This window comes from Sarcophilus harrisii, chromosome 1 (genome assembly GCF_902635505.1).
Source record: "Sarcophilus harrisii chromosome 1, mSarHar1.11, whole genome shotgun sequence".
NCBI lineage: Eukaryota > Metazoa > Chordata > Mammalia > Dasyuromorphia > Dasyuridae > Sarcophilus > Sarcophilus harrisii.
In genome coordinates this window covers 343,745,832-343,760,478 of record NC_045426.1, presented here as the reverse complement: position 1 = coordinate 343,760,478, position 14,647 = coordinate 343,745,832, and the positions used below count along the sequence as shown (strand labels likewise).

Here is a 14,647-nt window from a genome sequence, read left to right as displayed (position 1 = left end):
TCTTAGGAAAAGTCCACGGACTTCAGAAGGCAGAATTCTGTCCCTTTAGGGAAGAGAGAAGTCTCAGGAGAGCAAGAGGGAAAGGTGCATCAGGTTCTTAGGACCTCTCCCCACTTAGATCCTCATTCACTTGGAAGAGCCTCTTTGTAGAGACACTCCATTAATTTGCATCCAAAATCTCTTTATGCCACAAAATCAGATTAAGGCTTATGTTTCAGCATTGTCTCTATATCCTGGAATTACCAAGTGACTACGCTTGTTTAAAATACACACACACACACACACACACACACACCACATTAAACATCTTCCAGGGCCAGATGAGGAGAACACATTACTAGGTTACGGCCTCCAAGTGGCAGCCCACCAGCCTCCCTCACATCATTCAGGTGACCTATATTCTTTCCCAGGAGGTGGAAGAGTTGAGCAGAGATGGGGCTGGCCATCCATTTTGTTACCAGCCATTATATTCACAACCACTTGACAAAGCATGTAGAACTGCTTCAGATGTAGCCCTCCCCCCAAACACTATCTATACACTTTAACATAGACACAAGGTGGGGATGTGAGTTTAAATTTGGAGCCCTTAGTCACTAGAGAGCAGCTGTGATCACTGCTGGGATGAGGAGAGTAAACCCATGAGTGGACATGCCATGGACAGTCACACTGGGAGCCAGGACCGGATTGGAGGAAGCAGCCCTAGGGATAGTGGGACACATAAGATCTCCTTTTAAGGAAAATTTTCCTGGCTTAACCTGTTTTAGTCTATGAAGCTGGGCCAGGATCTCCCCCTGCATTGCCTGACTCAGGGCTCATGGTCTGTGGCTTCCTCCCTGGGTTCTGTGCTCCTGATCCTGAGATCCTGATCTGACATCTCTAAAAAATCCTAGAGATCTGAACCTAACTCCTTTCCCTTCTTTTGTCAAATGACTTGGTATTGGTGTTTTTCCTGGACCTAAGTCTGTTTTATACCTTGCTATCTCTTGTAGTCTGCCTAACAGAATTATGTTTCATCTGGAGAAAGTCCTTGCTTTTAGTACCAGGATCCAAAGACCCATGGTAGGACAGGAGTTGGAAAGTATTACCAAGGATGGAACTGTCAATGGTTTTGTGCCACCCGGCCATCACTCACAAATCCTCTGGTCTTCTCTGTGCCCATGATGTTGGCATTTCACAGCCTGATGCCCAAGAGTTTTCTTGTGACATACATCACAAAATGGAGCAGAGGTCCACATAGGGAAAACCCCTCAGGAACCCAAGACCTCCTTAGATATGTGGCTCTATCATTAAGAGGTCTTGATGGACACTCTCTTTCCCTTATTTTCATACTAGGTCAGAGGTTCTGGCAAGTTTGAGGGTCTTCCCCTTCTGGACTGATATCTTTGTGATGATAAGTTTTTGGGTTTTTTGACTCAATTCTTACCTAGCCCTTAGCCACTGAATGGGCAATGCCTCAACTAAACTGAGAGCTAGGAAAGATCTTAATTTAGAAAGGCCAAGGTCACCAACAGCATCCCAGGTTATTGCCAGTCATCTTAACTTGCCTTGGTTAAGTTTGATGCACTTGGTGCAGTTTGATGACTATGGAGGACAGTCTCTGGAGGATGACAATTTTGCACATCTCTGCTTCACTTAAATCCAAGTCAAGACATCATTTGGATGTCTTGTGATGTCGTTGGTCATCTTCGAGAATGAATGATAAACAACAACAAGAGATTCTAGCTCTTCCCACCAATAGGCATTCTTCTGCAGGCATCCTCATGGTGACCCTCCTGAGGGTCTTATACTTAGTAGCCCTGGATTGCTTGAGATGGAAACGAGTGATATGATACTAAAGAGTTTTCTTCCAAGTCTTTAACCAACTACATTTAGTAGATGCTACTAAATTTAGAGGCACAGAGACTGAATTTGAATCCTAGCTCTATCATTTATCACCTATATATAATATTATTTATATATACTATCTACTTGAATCAAGTTACTCAGCTGCTCTGGGCTTGGTTCCTCATCTATTAATGAAGGAATTGTAACATTATACAATGTTACAATATTGTACAATACAATATTTTTGTCTTTATAATTCTTCCTAGTCCTTGGTCTTTGTAAAGTCCTATGACACTTCTTCAAGAGAGAAGATTTCAGAAGTCCTTTGATTAATGTTGGCATTAGCAAATGTTTAACTTTTTCAGTTTATATTATTATTGATGATCTGTTTGAGTATTAATTTAGTAATCTTTTAAAAATCTGTTTTAATATACAGAATGTGAAATTTATTATGATCAATAATTAATATTCAACAGAATCAAATAGGGAATAATATGGTAAAGCATAACATATTAAAAAATGTATCATAATAATCATAATAAATTGGTAACATTATATCAGTACTTTATACCTGTAGTACTTTATAGATTCTAAAGCACTTTATAAAAGTATCTCTTTGATTTCTTAAACACATCACCATAAAATGAAGTTTGATGGCTCTCTTTTTTGTTATTTAGTTGTTTTCAGTAATGTCCATGAGGGCAGAAGTTGAGGAGGAGAAAAATACAACCAGGCACTGAACTCATGAAGAAGCATAGAGAATATTATGGAGGTCTGCAGATGACAGCCATCAGAATTTTGATGGAGTGATAAAATATAGATTGAGTCAACCTCCAATAAAGAGAGGTTACTGAGTGATGTTGATAGAGGAAGAGCTTAGCAGTAGCAATGGGGAACAGAAAATATTCCAACTTCCCCAACCATGACCAGTGAGTTGGGGGCAGGGTAGTAGTGGAATAATTGAAAGGATAGCCAATGCTGGAAAGATTGGCCAAGGAAGCTGTGCTATCATGAGGAAGCCAGGTCACAGTGATTGCAAAAAGATGGAGGGAGTAAGAAAGGAAATGGTTTAAGATGAAAGCAAATTTGTTTCCTATGGAACAGGCATTCCAGAGAATACAGTGGAAGGTCACTAATGGAAAGGACATCTTAACTATATGTGAGGATTATCTGAACATTGGCTAAAGCATTTCAAGTTATATATAACCCTAAAATGTTAACTCTGGAATGGCCATTCCTAAGAGGTCATCTCATCCAAACCCCTCATTTAATGGATAGAAAACTGAGGTCCAGAGAGGGCAAGGGGCACAGAATGAGTCAGTAGCACAGCTGGGATCCCAGTGAAATGATTTAGAAAGGGGACTCCAGCTTCATAGAAAACCTCTTTTGATCTGACTAGAAAGAAGGGAGGGGTGGAGGGTGGGCGAATCTGCATTTAAATAACACATTTTCGTTTTGCACAGTGGTGACCTTTTGAATAAAAAACATGGGATTTTGATAGCTAGCGAGGGATGTATAGAAATTGCTTCTCTCCTATGGCATGTGCAGGGCGGAGGGGGTAGGGGCAGTCAAATGGCAAACAGGCTAGAGAGTACCTAAACCCTGTGCAAAGGTTTGAAGGTTTAATGCCTTAAGGATTGGGGGGGTGGGGTGTGAGGAATTGGCAAAGAGAGGTTTTTGTTCCAGGCTTGACACTGAGAGAGCAGAAACTTACTTTTCAAGGAACCAAAATTTAATAGGAAGAATTTTAGATTGAGAGAGTCAGGAAACTTGAGCTACTTTCAGGTCTGACACTGATTTTTTAAAAGTGATCTTGGATAAGTCAGTTATACCAGTGTCATCATCTGGAAAATGCACAAAACCCCAGCCTTGTGAACTGTTATCATCTGGATGGTTTTGGTATAGCAAAGAGAGCAAAAGCTATCACCATCAGAGTTAAAACTTGAGATAAGGTTTACCAGTGAGCTTGGGAAAGATGATAACATAATACTGATGTGCCCTATGAATCAACCACTGCTAATTCATCACAGGTTCCTCCGTCCTGCTCTGGACCTTGCTTTTTATGTTCATGACCAGTTATTTTTTTCCCCTACCATTCTAACAATCCATTTTAAATCTCCTTTCAAGGCTCATCATCCAAATCATGCTCCCTTAGTATGGATGTCATTTGAAGATCTTTATATGAATTCTCTCCTCTCCCTTCCCCCTTTCTCCCTTCTTTTCCTTTCTTCTTCCCTCTTTTCCCATTTTTTCCCCCATCTTTTTCTTCTTCCCCTCTCCTCTCCTCTTCTCTCCTCCTGGATGATTTCTTTTGTTCCCATTGGTTCAACTATCTTTAAGCAGATGACGCTTAAATCTGTATATCAAGCAATCAATTAACAAGCATTCATTAGTCACCTACTATGTATCAGTGTGATACATGCAATATGCTTCTTGGTATAAGTCCCCTTTAGAGCTCTTAATATCTTCTGTGCTAACTCTGTACATTCTCCCTTGGTAATTTCAGTAGTTTCCATAGGCTTAATTATCTCTAAGCAGATGATTCTTGCATCTTGCATAAGAAAATCAGTCAACAAACATTCATTAAGCATCTGCTATGTATCAGTCACTGTATTGGGTGCTGGAAATAAAAAGCCAAAACAATGCTTTCCTTCAAGAACTTTCTATTGAATTCTGATTCCTCTTCTACACACCAGGACAGGGCATTCTCAGTTGATTGGTGGATATCTCCAATTCTATTGGTATTTCAAATTAAAAATGTCCAAAATAGAACTATCTTTTCCTTCCCCCTCCAAACCTACCTATTTCTGATAAGTACATCCATCTTCCCTGTCATCTAAGTTTATAAACTTGGGAATCATCTTTCACTCTTTCTCTGTCACCTCTCACATTTAATTGACTGCCAATTCTTAAAGATTCTTAAAGATAACACGTCTCAGTTCTTTTCCTCTTCCCTCTACTCCCTTGCCTGAACCACACTACTCTCCCAACAGGCTTCCTGATCTCCAATCTCTCCCCTTTTTTAATCCACTTGATGTGACTATTACAATAATATTGCTATAGCTCAGGCCTGATTATTACTTCTACTCAAGAACCTTCTATGGCTCCCTATCACCCTTAGGATAAAATAGAGATTTCTAAACCACAATCTGGATCCAACCTGACTTTCAAGCTTCACATCATTACATTTCATGAACTCTACATTCTAATCGAACTGGACCAATGAACTCAGCATTTTGTCTCCATCCCCATCAGGTCGTTGAACAATCTATCATCCAAATTTGGAACGCAATATGTCATAACAATGACTTCTCAGAATCCTTCCTCTTAGCTTACAAGTTACCTTCTATAGGATGCCTTTCCCTGTCTGTGAATAATTAATGCTCTCACCTTATTCACATTATTTTGTGTTATTTTCTACACAGAAGTGCTAACTTCCTTTAAGTCAACTCAGATGCTACCTTCTGCAGGAGGTAGACTTTCTTTCTGACTCCCCCAGTTGACAGAGCCATCCCTTCTAAGTCTATCTTCCATCCCCTCTATAAGTAAATATTTACATGGTGGCTCTGCCATTAGAATATAAGCTTCTTGAAGGAAGAAACTGTTTTTCCTCTTTGTTTGTAGCTAACACTCAATACAAGTTTATTGATTGACTTAAGCAATCCACAAGTATCTATTAAATACCTAATACCCTTATGCTGGGTCCAAATAATGAAACAATCTCTACTCAAAAGGAGCTTCTGTTCTCATAAAAGAGACAAGTACACATAATATCTGTCTATCTGTCTGTCTGCCTATTTATCTCTCTCTCTATTCTCTTTCTTGGCTTCAATTGACAATCAGGTAAACTAGACCCTCGGTTGGTGACTTGCCTAACATTCATGCTATAGAGAAAGCAGATCGTTATTAGTTAAATGGAGAAGAAAATATCCTTCTTCTTGTACATTGTTGGTTTATCATCTTCTAGAGGGAAGATTTTGAACCACAACCTTGACTTAAGAACTAATTGGAGAAAAGGAAGTGTTCAAGAAAAGGCCATGGAAAGAGTCTACTGGAAATGCAAGGCAGTGTGGAACTGGAGGAAAGTACTCTAAACATATTTGAAATTAAAATCTAGGTTCAGGTTTCAGCCATGTCTCTAACTGGCCCAATCGTGCTCACCTCACCTTACTTCCACTAGCATATGGAAAGAATACTCTTTGTTCTGTTCTCTCCTTCTCTTCTTCCCAAGCTTATTGTGAGGATTAGTTTGAAAAAAGATGGGAAAATGTTTTCTAAATACTGCAGTACTGTACAACTATATTTGCCTCAACTTCTCCATTCTGTCTTTCTTCCACATTTGTTCTTCTCAGCCCCCAAACTCCAAAAAAAGGAAAAACAAAGCAAAACTACTCCTGACATTGATGACCTTGGGAAACTATGTCCTGGGAGCAACCAGTCTGGTCTGTGGGCTCAGAAAGATGCAGAAAGTCCAAGTTTTATTCCTTTTATTCCCTCCCTATCCAACTTTTCCAATCCTATGAACTGCTGGCTTCTCTTTACCCTGTATTCCTTGTGGGACCCAGCCTGTGGGAACAGGGAGAATCATCCCTCTGGGAGAAAGTGCCCAAATAAGTGACAGGCTCTCCAAATGCTATATACTCATCTCTGCCAAGATTACAGCCCACTCAGAATTCAGGGCTCTGGCATTTCAGCTGAACAGAAAAACTTCCAATCCTCTTGTTATTATTTTCTTTAATTATGGGCCAAGCACAACGTTCACACTTTAAGAAAAGAAATGCAAACATATCAAGGACGATCAGAGACAAGTTTTACCAAACACCACTTAAAAAAAAGGGACTTATGTGAAAATTAAATCCCACAGTGTCTGGGCTATATTTCCCCTTAAACTTCTCCTTCTGTGAAAGCAAATGTGTACAAGGAGACAACTTATTTGGGGGTTTTCCTGGGCTTCCAACTGTCTGAGAGCAATTCTGTGTGACAAGCTTTGGGGAGAACTTGGATTACCCGTCTTGGAGGGGAAAAGTGCTTGTTGGCAAGCTGGCAAAAGAATGACAAAATTTAAGAACTGGAAGAGGCCAAGTTCAATCCCAGCATCTAAAGATTGGCAAACTGAGGCCCTGAGAGGGGAAATGATTTTTCCAAGGCCATTCAGCAAAGTAGCAGCAAACTGAAGACTAGAATCCATGTGTCTGGGCTCCTGGTACATGATTCTTCCCTGTGCATGGCTAAAGATGTCTGCTGTTGTTTCTTTTCCATCTTGCCCTCCTTTTCCTCTCCAACTTGGTTTTCATGGAACAGATTCAAAATACTGTGCCAATTGGTTTTCTTGAGCTTTTGGGCCATAGGGAAGAAGAGGAGGAAGAGGAAGAACTTGATTCTTGGGATTCCTGCTAGATGAACCTAAGGAAGGACCTTTCTATCTGATTTAGAACTGACCAGCTTACATATATATATAGGGGGGCCTTCACAGTTAGGATTATCTTGTTTTTCTATTTGTATTGCCAAAGCTTAGCATATAATAAGTACTTAATAAATGCTTTATCTATTTTTCTTTCCTTCTTTCCTTCCTTCCTTCCTTTCTTTCTTCCTTCCTTCCTTCCTTCCTTCCTTCTTTCCTTCCTTCCTTCCTTCCTTCCTTCCTTCCTTCCTTCCTTCCTTCCTTCCTTCCTTTCTTCCTTCCTTCCTTTCTTCCATTTATCAGCAAAATGGGAGGGGAATATTGCCTTAGTTACCTCAGTGGCTTGTGGATGAGGCCAAATAAAATAATAGATTTAAAATGCTTTGTAAACTCTAAAATATTATATAAGGAGCTATGATAATTATAAATAACAACAATAATAATTCCCAGTACTTTCACTTGATTACAAATAGTAGATAATTTGTTCCTTTTGCTGAACAGTAAACACAAAAGAATCACTGAAGGAGAGCATCTTTTCTAGGTACTGTTTCTAGCTGAGTTCCATCTAAGAAGAGAAGGATGAAATAATGATAATATTAAGCATGAAAGAAGTGCAGCACCCTCTGCGGAGTACTGTGGGGAAGAGAGGATACATACCTTCAAGGAGCAATTGAATATGGGAGATAAGACCTGTACGTGTGTTAAGTCAGTACAGAATCAAGAATTAGACTGTGTTGTTCAAAGGATTTTGGGAGAAGTGTGCTTAAGTGTGGAAATTAGGGAAAGCTGTTATAGATCCAGGAAGATTCATAACAGAGTTAAAGTTAGAGGGATGGCCCACCACTTCATTTGATATAATCCTATGATTTGTTAGTTTGGTTTTTGATACAGTAAATTATATTAATAGTTTTACTGATATGCAACCATCCCTGCATTCCTGGTATAAATCTTACTTGGTCATAGTGTATTATCTTGGTGATAAATTACTGTAATCTCCTTGCTAATATTTTATTTAAGATTTTGCATTAATACCCATTAGGGAAATTGGCCTACAATTTGCTTTTTCTGTTTTGGTCCCTCCTGATTTAGGTATCAGCACCATATATATGTCATAAAAGAAATTTGGTACAACTCCTTTTTCCTTTATTTTTCCAAATATTTTGTACAGTATTGGAATTAATTATTCTTGAAATGTTTGGTAGTATTCACTTGTAAATCCATCTGGTCCTGGAGATTAATTCATTAATTGAGTGTTCAATTTTTTTTTCTAAAATAGGATTATTTAAGTAATTTATTCCCTCCTTTCTTAATCTGGACAATCTATATTTTTAAAGTATTCATCCATTTCACTTAGATTGTCAGATTTATTGGCATACAGTCAGGCAAAATAACTCCTAATTATTGCTTTAATTTCCTTTTCATTGGTGGATACTGATAATTTGGTTTCTGATACTGATAATTTGGTTTTCTTCTTTCCTTTTTCTAATCAAATTAACTAAAGCTTTATTTTCTTCATAAAACCAACTCTTAGTTTTGTTTATTAGTTCAATAAATTTCTTACTTTCAATTATATTAATTTCTCCCTTTATTTTAAGAATTTCAAATTTGGTTTTTAATTGGGCAACCACCTCATTGGACAGATGAGAACACTGAGGGATAGGGAGATTAAGTGACATGTCCAGGATCACACAACTAGCCAGTAAAGGCTAGACCTGAATCCAAATCTTCCTGACTCTAGGTCTATCTCTCTCTCTTTCCTTTATGGCTTATTGCCTTGTGTGAAATGGGGTTGGAGCTAGGATGTGAAGGTTTGTGAAGAAGTCCCCCAGAAGGAAATGATCGCCGGAGAGATAGGGACAGAATCACTCCTCAGGATCATCCAGGAAGTATGTTTTCACCTGTGTTTAACACAGGCAAGTAAAGAAAGTCAGTTTTTTTTTTTTAAAGAGAGATAACTTGTACGCAGCCTTTCTTTAATAATAGCAGTGAGAGATCCTTGGACCATTAAGAGGAAAAAGAGAATTTAATTTCAGTCACATTTTCCTAAAAGATCACAAGCATGTGAACACAAAGATTGTTTTTCACAGAAGAACATGCCTGAAAATATGAAGTCTGTTTAGGTAACATCTTTCTCTGCCTTTCCAGTTCCCTTGCCTACACTAAGTTTCTAAGCCTTTATGTATGAAGGGCCTTCTGTTCGGTAGCATGCCAGATCTTGGAGTACCTCAAAGATGTTAGGGACTGAGGTATATAATAACTGACATGGGTCAAGGCTCACAGAAAAATAAATATTTAACAAAATATAAACTTCTTGAAGGTGGGGACCTTGTAATTTTTGTTTTTCTTCCTCTAGTACAGGGCCAGACAAACAGTAGGTGCTTAATAAATGCTGATTGATTGATTCTACCACAGTGGATAGAGTGCTGGCCCTGGAATCAGTAAAACTTGTCTTTCTGAGTTCAAATCTGACCTCAGACATATACTAGCTGTGTGACCCTGGGCAAGTCACTCAGCCATGTTTGTCTCAGTTTCCTCATTTGTAAAATGAGCAGCAGGAGGATTACAGTATCTTAGCCAAGAAAGACCCAAATGGTTTCACAGAGTGTTGGATATGACTGAACAACAATAAAGCTCCAAGCAGAGATTTAATCAAGGCAATGAATATGAAGGATATGCTAAGATATCTATGATATTAATTTGGCCTTTAGGGAAATGACTCTAAGTATACATTGAAGAAATCTCCCTCGTGAGATGGTCTTAAGTTACCTTGAATGTAGAGGGACAGATCAGGAACTTGTTTGGAATCCTAACAGCTTACATATGTTATAATTCTACAAGGGCATAAAGATCTCTGCTTCCAATGATCCTATTGGGTAGGTGGTAAGTACTCTTAAAAACCCCCATTTTACAGATGAGAAAACTAAGCTGTAAATGCCAGAGCTGCAGTCTTATTCTGGGTCTCTCCTGGTTCCATGATTATCATTTTTCCCACCATGTTGCCTTTCTAAAGAGGGCAACTTTTCCCCAAAGGGCTCTGCCAACCTGGATTCTCAGAAGGGGTCATGACTGCTCCTATTCTCTGTGTCCCTTAGGGACATGACTAGTTGGTAACTGCCAGAGAGGGCAGCCCAAGGTCCCCATCAGGACATTTTTAGCTTTAGCAACCAGACGGTCCCTCCAGGTAACCAAGAGGCAAAACAAACACTGTCACAAGCTTCTTCCCAAGCCCTTCCTGACTCCAGGGCCTGCTAACATGGCCCAATCATAAAAGCCTAGCTAGCATATGATAACAGCTGATATTTATTTTGTACTTTAAGATTTGTAGAGTGCTTTTCCCTATATTATCTCATTTGAGCTTCACAGAAACCCAGGGAAGTTGATACTATTATCACCCTATTTTATAGATGAAAAAACTGAGACTAAGAAAATTTAAGTGACTAGATCAGGCCACACATCTGGGAGTAAGTAACTAGGACTTTTGGAGTCCTAGATCTCTACATGGTCTCTCATAATCACTGGCATGGCCATAGACCATTGAAGTTTGTAGAACATTTCTATTTATTACCTAATTTGATTTTCATAACATTCCTATAAAGGATGTGATTATTATCCCCATTTTATAGATAAGAAACTGAGTCTCAAACTGTTTAGGGTAGCATAGCCACAAAATTTCTGAATCAGTAGGCTGGCTCCCTGCTCAGATTGGTAGGCACTTGAGCCAATGGCCATAGCATTCCTCCTTGGCCTCTCTAGTGGGGTTCTGTCCCCAGGCCTTTTCAGGACATATGGGAAAGAGCTCTGGGTTCTACCTTGGTCCTGATTCTTCCTCTTCTTATTATTCTTGTCCACTTTGGGCAAGTTTGCTGGTTATTAGCACTGGAAATGACATTACTGCTATCTCCCCATTTTATAGCAGAGAAAACCAAAGCCCAGTACTGTTAAATAATTTGCCCCAGATCACATAGTTATTGGGAAGCTAGCCGATAGACCTGAGTTAAAATCTGGCCTCGGACACTTACTAGCTGGATGATCCTGGGTAAGTCATTTTATCCTGTTTGTCTCAGTTTCCTCATCTGTAAAATGAGCCAGAGAAGGAAATAGCAAACGACCTCGCACTCCGGTATCTTTGCCAAGGAAACCCCAAAATGAATATGGGCTCTGAGGTCTGGGTTCACAGTCCACCTTTGGTGATTACCACTTGTGTGACCTTGATTCTGTCCTTTAACTTGCCTGGGTCTTAAATGCAAAATGAGCTCCTTCCCTTTCTAGACATGTATGATTCTGTGACTTCAAGCTGTATTCTTTCCAATTATTTAATACTAGAGTGGAGTCCAGAATACCTGATTTAAAATTCCACCTCTTGATTCAGGCCAGTTGCAATGGTCTTGTGATGGAGAGAGTCATCTGCACCCAGAGAGAAGCCTGGGGGACTGAGCATGGATCACAACATAGTATTTTCACTGTTTTTGTTGTTGTTTGTTTGCATTTTGTTTTCTTTCTCATATTTTCCTTTTTGATTTGATTTTTCTTGTGCAGCATGATAATTGTGGAAATATATATATATATATATATTGCAATTCTTATATATATATATATATATATATATATATATATATATATTGCACATTTAACATATATTGGATTACTTGCCATCTAGGGGAGGGGGGAGGATGAAGGGAGGGAGAAAAAATTGAAATACAAGGTTTTGCAAGAGTAAATGTTGAAAACTATGTATATGTTTTGACAACAAAAAGCTTTTTAAAAAGTAAGTAAAAAAATAAAATTCCACCTCTAACACTTCCTAATAATATGTCTTCTATGTACCTCAGTTTCCTCATCTGGAAAATAGAGACAATAATACCAACCTTGCAGGATTGTTAAGAAGTTCATGTGATATAATATGTGTAAAATACTGTGTCAACTTTAAAATGCCACATGATATATTTATACCACATTATTTCTTCTCTATGAGCTTCAATTCTTGCATCTGAAAAATGGGAATGATAAAAGTGTCTGTATAATTACCTCACAGGGCTATTGTGAGGTTCAGGTGAGATTTCGATGGAGATGAATGGTCTGGAGAGGCTCCTGGAAGCCCATTACAACAGAAGCTGTCTCTGTAGCGTGTGTGCACCACTCTGCGCTCTAGCCCTAAGCATGGGATCTGACATCCAGCTGCCTGGCACTCACCTGACAAAGTTGTTGTCCAGGAAGCATCTGTTCCTTAGAAGTCCAGCCCAGAGCTGCACCCCCACAATGCCAAAGATGAAGAAAACAAAGAAACAGAGGAGCAGGACGTTGCCCAGCATGGGCAGTGTGTCCAGCAGCAATGTCACCAGGATCCGCATGCCTGTGTAGGAGAGGGCAGAGCACATGTTACTTCAGGATGGGAGGGAGGGCGGTATACGTGGTGGAAGGGGTGAGGGCCAGGGAGCTAGCTTTGGATCCCAGCTCTCCCACTCATTAGCTACATGGCCCTGATCTCAATTCCTTATCTTTAAATTAAGGAATTGAACTAGATGGTCAGTAAAGGTCCCCTCCAACTCTTAAACTACAATCCTAGGACCATGTTTGTCCATATTAACCTCTGGATATGATGGCATGAGAAAATGCCATTTTTCTCTGCTTGTGCTCTTGGTTAATTGGACCCTTGGGATGTAGGCTTTGGGACCAATCACAACTTTGATTATTGGAGCCATGAGCAAAACAATAAACCATCAGTGATTGTTATTTCTCTCCCATCTAGTCTTCAATGCTATCCCTAACATATCTCCAACCTACCAATCATAAATGATTGAAGATTACTCTTCTTTCCAGTCTGTCTTATCTGTCCTGGATAAACACTATCAGTTGCTCCCCAATTTCATCCTGTTTTTCTGCAGGCTTTTCCTTGTGTCTGGAACGCATTTCTTCCTTATTATTATCTCATGGAAGCTTTTCCTTTGACTATACTTCAATGATGGCATGATTTCATTCTTACTTGAGTAGATGTCCTATAAAGTACTCTCAACCCTGACCAATTTTCTACCTTGGATTATAGAGTCCTTGAGAAGAGAAACTATCAATTGCTATTTTTGCACCTTGCCCCAGTATGATGCTACAGAATAGGTGCTCTAGTAAATATTGACTGAGTTTGTCTGTTGGACTGATCATCTCTGTTATCTACTGGCTGTATGACTTTAATCATTCATCATTCTAAGGCTCAATTTGTTCATCTCTCAATTGGGAAAAATCATCCATCTTTTCTCACTCTTAGGACTATTGCTTGGAGTCGATAAAAAGAATAAACATAAATGTCCCGAGAAAAATATTCATTTTTTTCCTATGGACTTTCCTTGGGATTTTCTAAATTCCATGAATTGTTTTATAAAGCCCAGTAGAAATCAACAATGACTCACAAGCTTAGTGATTTCAGGGTCCCATGTTTATGTGTAAGGTAGGTGGACCAAGCATGATTATTAACCAGTTTTACAGGTGAGGAAAATAAATCCCAGAGAAATGAAGTGACCTGACTCAAATGATGTATAGCTTTTTCCCTCTGGGGTTGTAGTCTAGGGATAACTCAGTAATAAGCCTATCACAAAATGCAAATTGAAAAATCACTCTTCCTTTTCCTTGCCCTTGGTGCCATATGCATGGGCACAGCCTAATCACCAGTATGTCTAGTGTGATTCTTGAAGGGTATTTCTAGAACCCAAGGCAGGAAACAGGCTATACTTTTATAGTGGATGAAAGTAAACAAAGCTCAAATTAGGGATATATATATATACCCCATGGGAATTACTATCTATATTTTACAGTTTAAGAAACTAAGGCTTATAAATGTTAAGTAGCTTTGTCCAGGTCATATAGTTAACGAGCCTTAATCTCCAAACCCAAATCTCGTGAAAGACCAATGTTCTTTTGACAATACTAAACTGCTTCTCAGAATATCAGTCCATCAATCAACCAAGAAGCATTTAAATATCTATTCTATGATGGGCCTTGAGCTAAGTGGAGAGGATACAAAGACAAAAGCAAAACAATTTCTTCCCCTCAAGGAGATTATACTCTAGTAGGAGAGACATAAATAAATATACAAGACATCAAAAAATTCTTAATGGAGAAAATGGTGCTTGAATTGAATTTGAAAAGAAATCAGAGGTTTCAGAAAGTGGGGAGGTAAGAAGGAAAAGCATTCTGGGTATGGAGGCTACTACAATAGTCCAGCTGAGAGTTGAAGTTGAGCTAAGGTGGTGACTGACTAGAAATAAGAGGAAGTATGGGAGACTCCCTGAGGATCTAGAAATGACAAGATGTGATAACTTATAGAAATCTGGGCCTTTATTGCCACTCTTAGCAGGAGAGACAACTGACATAGATACCAGGGAGCCCAGGACCACTGGGAACTTCAGGGAGTGTAGGAATGGGGGAGGAGGGAAA

The 14,647-nt window shown here is 39.2% G+C and overlaps 1 protein-coding gene across 3 annotated transcripts in view; it reads right to left on the bottom strand.

Annotated features, from left to right (window-relative positions):
* Positions 1-14,647, bottom strand: part of CACNA1H (calcium voltage-gated channel subunit alpha1 H) — a 394,566-nt gene that overhangs the window by 110,782 nt on the left and 269,137 nt on the right. For all 3 annotated transcript variants that reach the window (XM_031945752.1, XM_031945753.1, XM_031945754.1), the window contains exon 6: positions 12,416-12,575. In XM_031945752.1, coding sequence (XP_031801612.1) covers positions 12,416-12,575 — 160 coding nt within the window. The remainder of the gene's footprint in view (positions 1-12,415; positions 12,576-14,647) is intronic.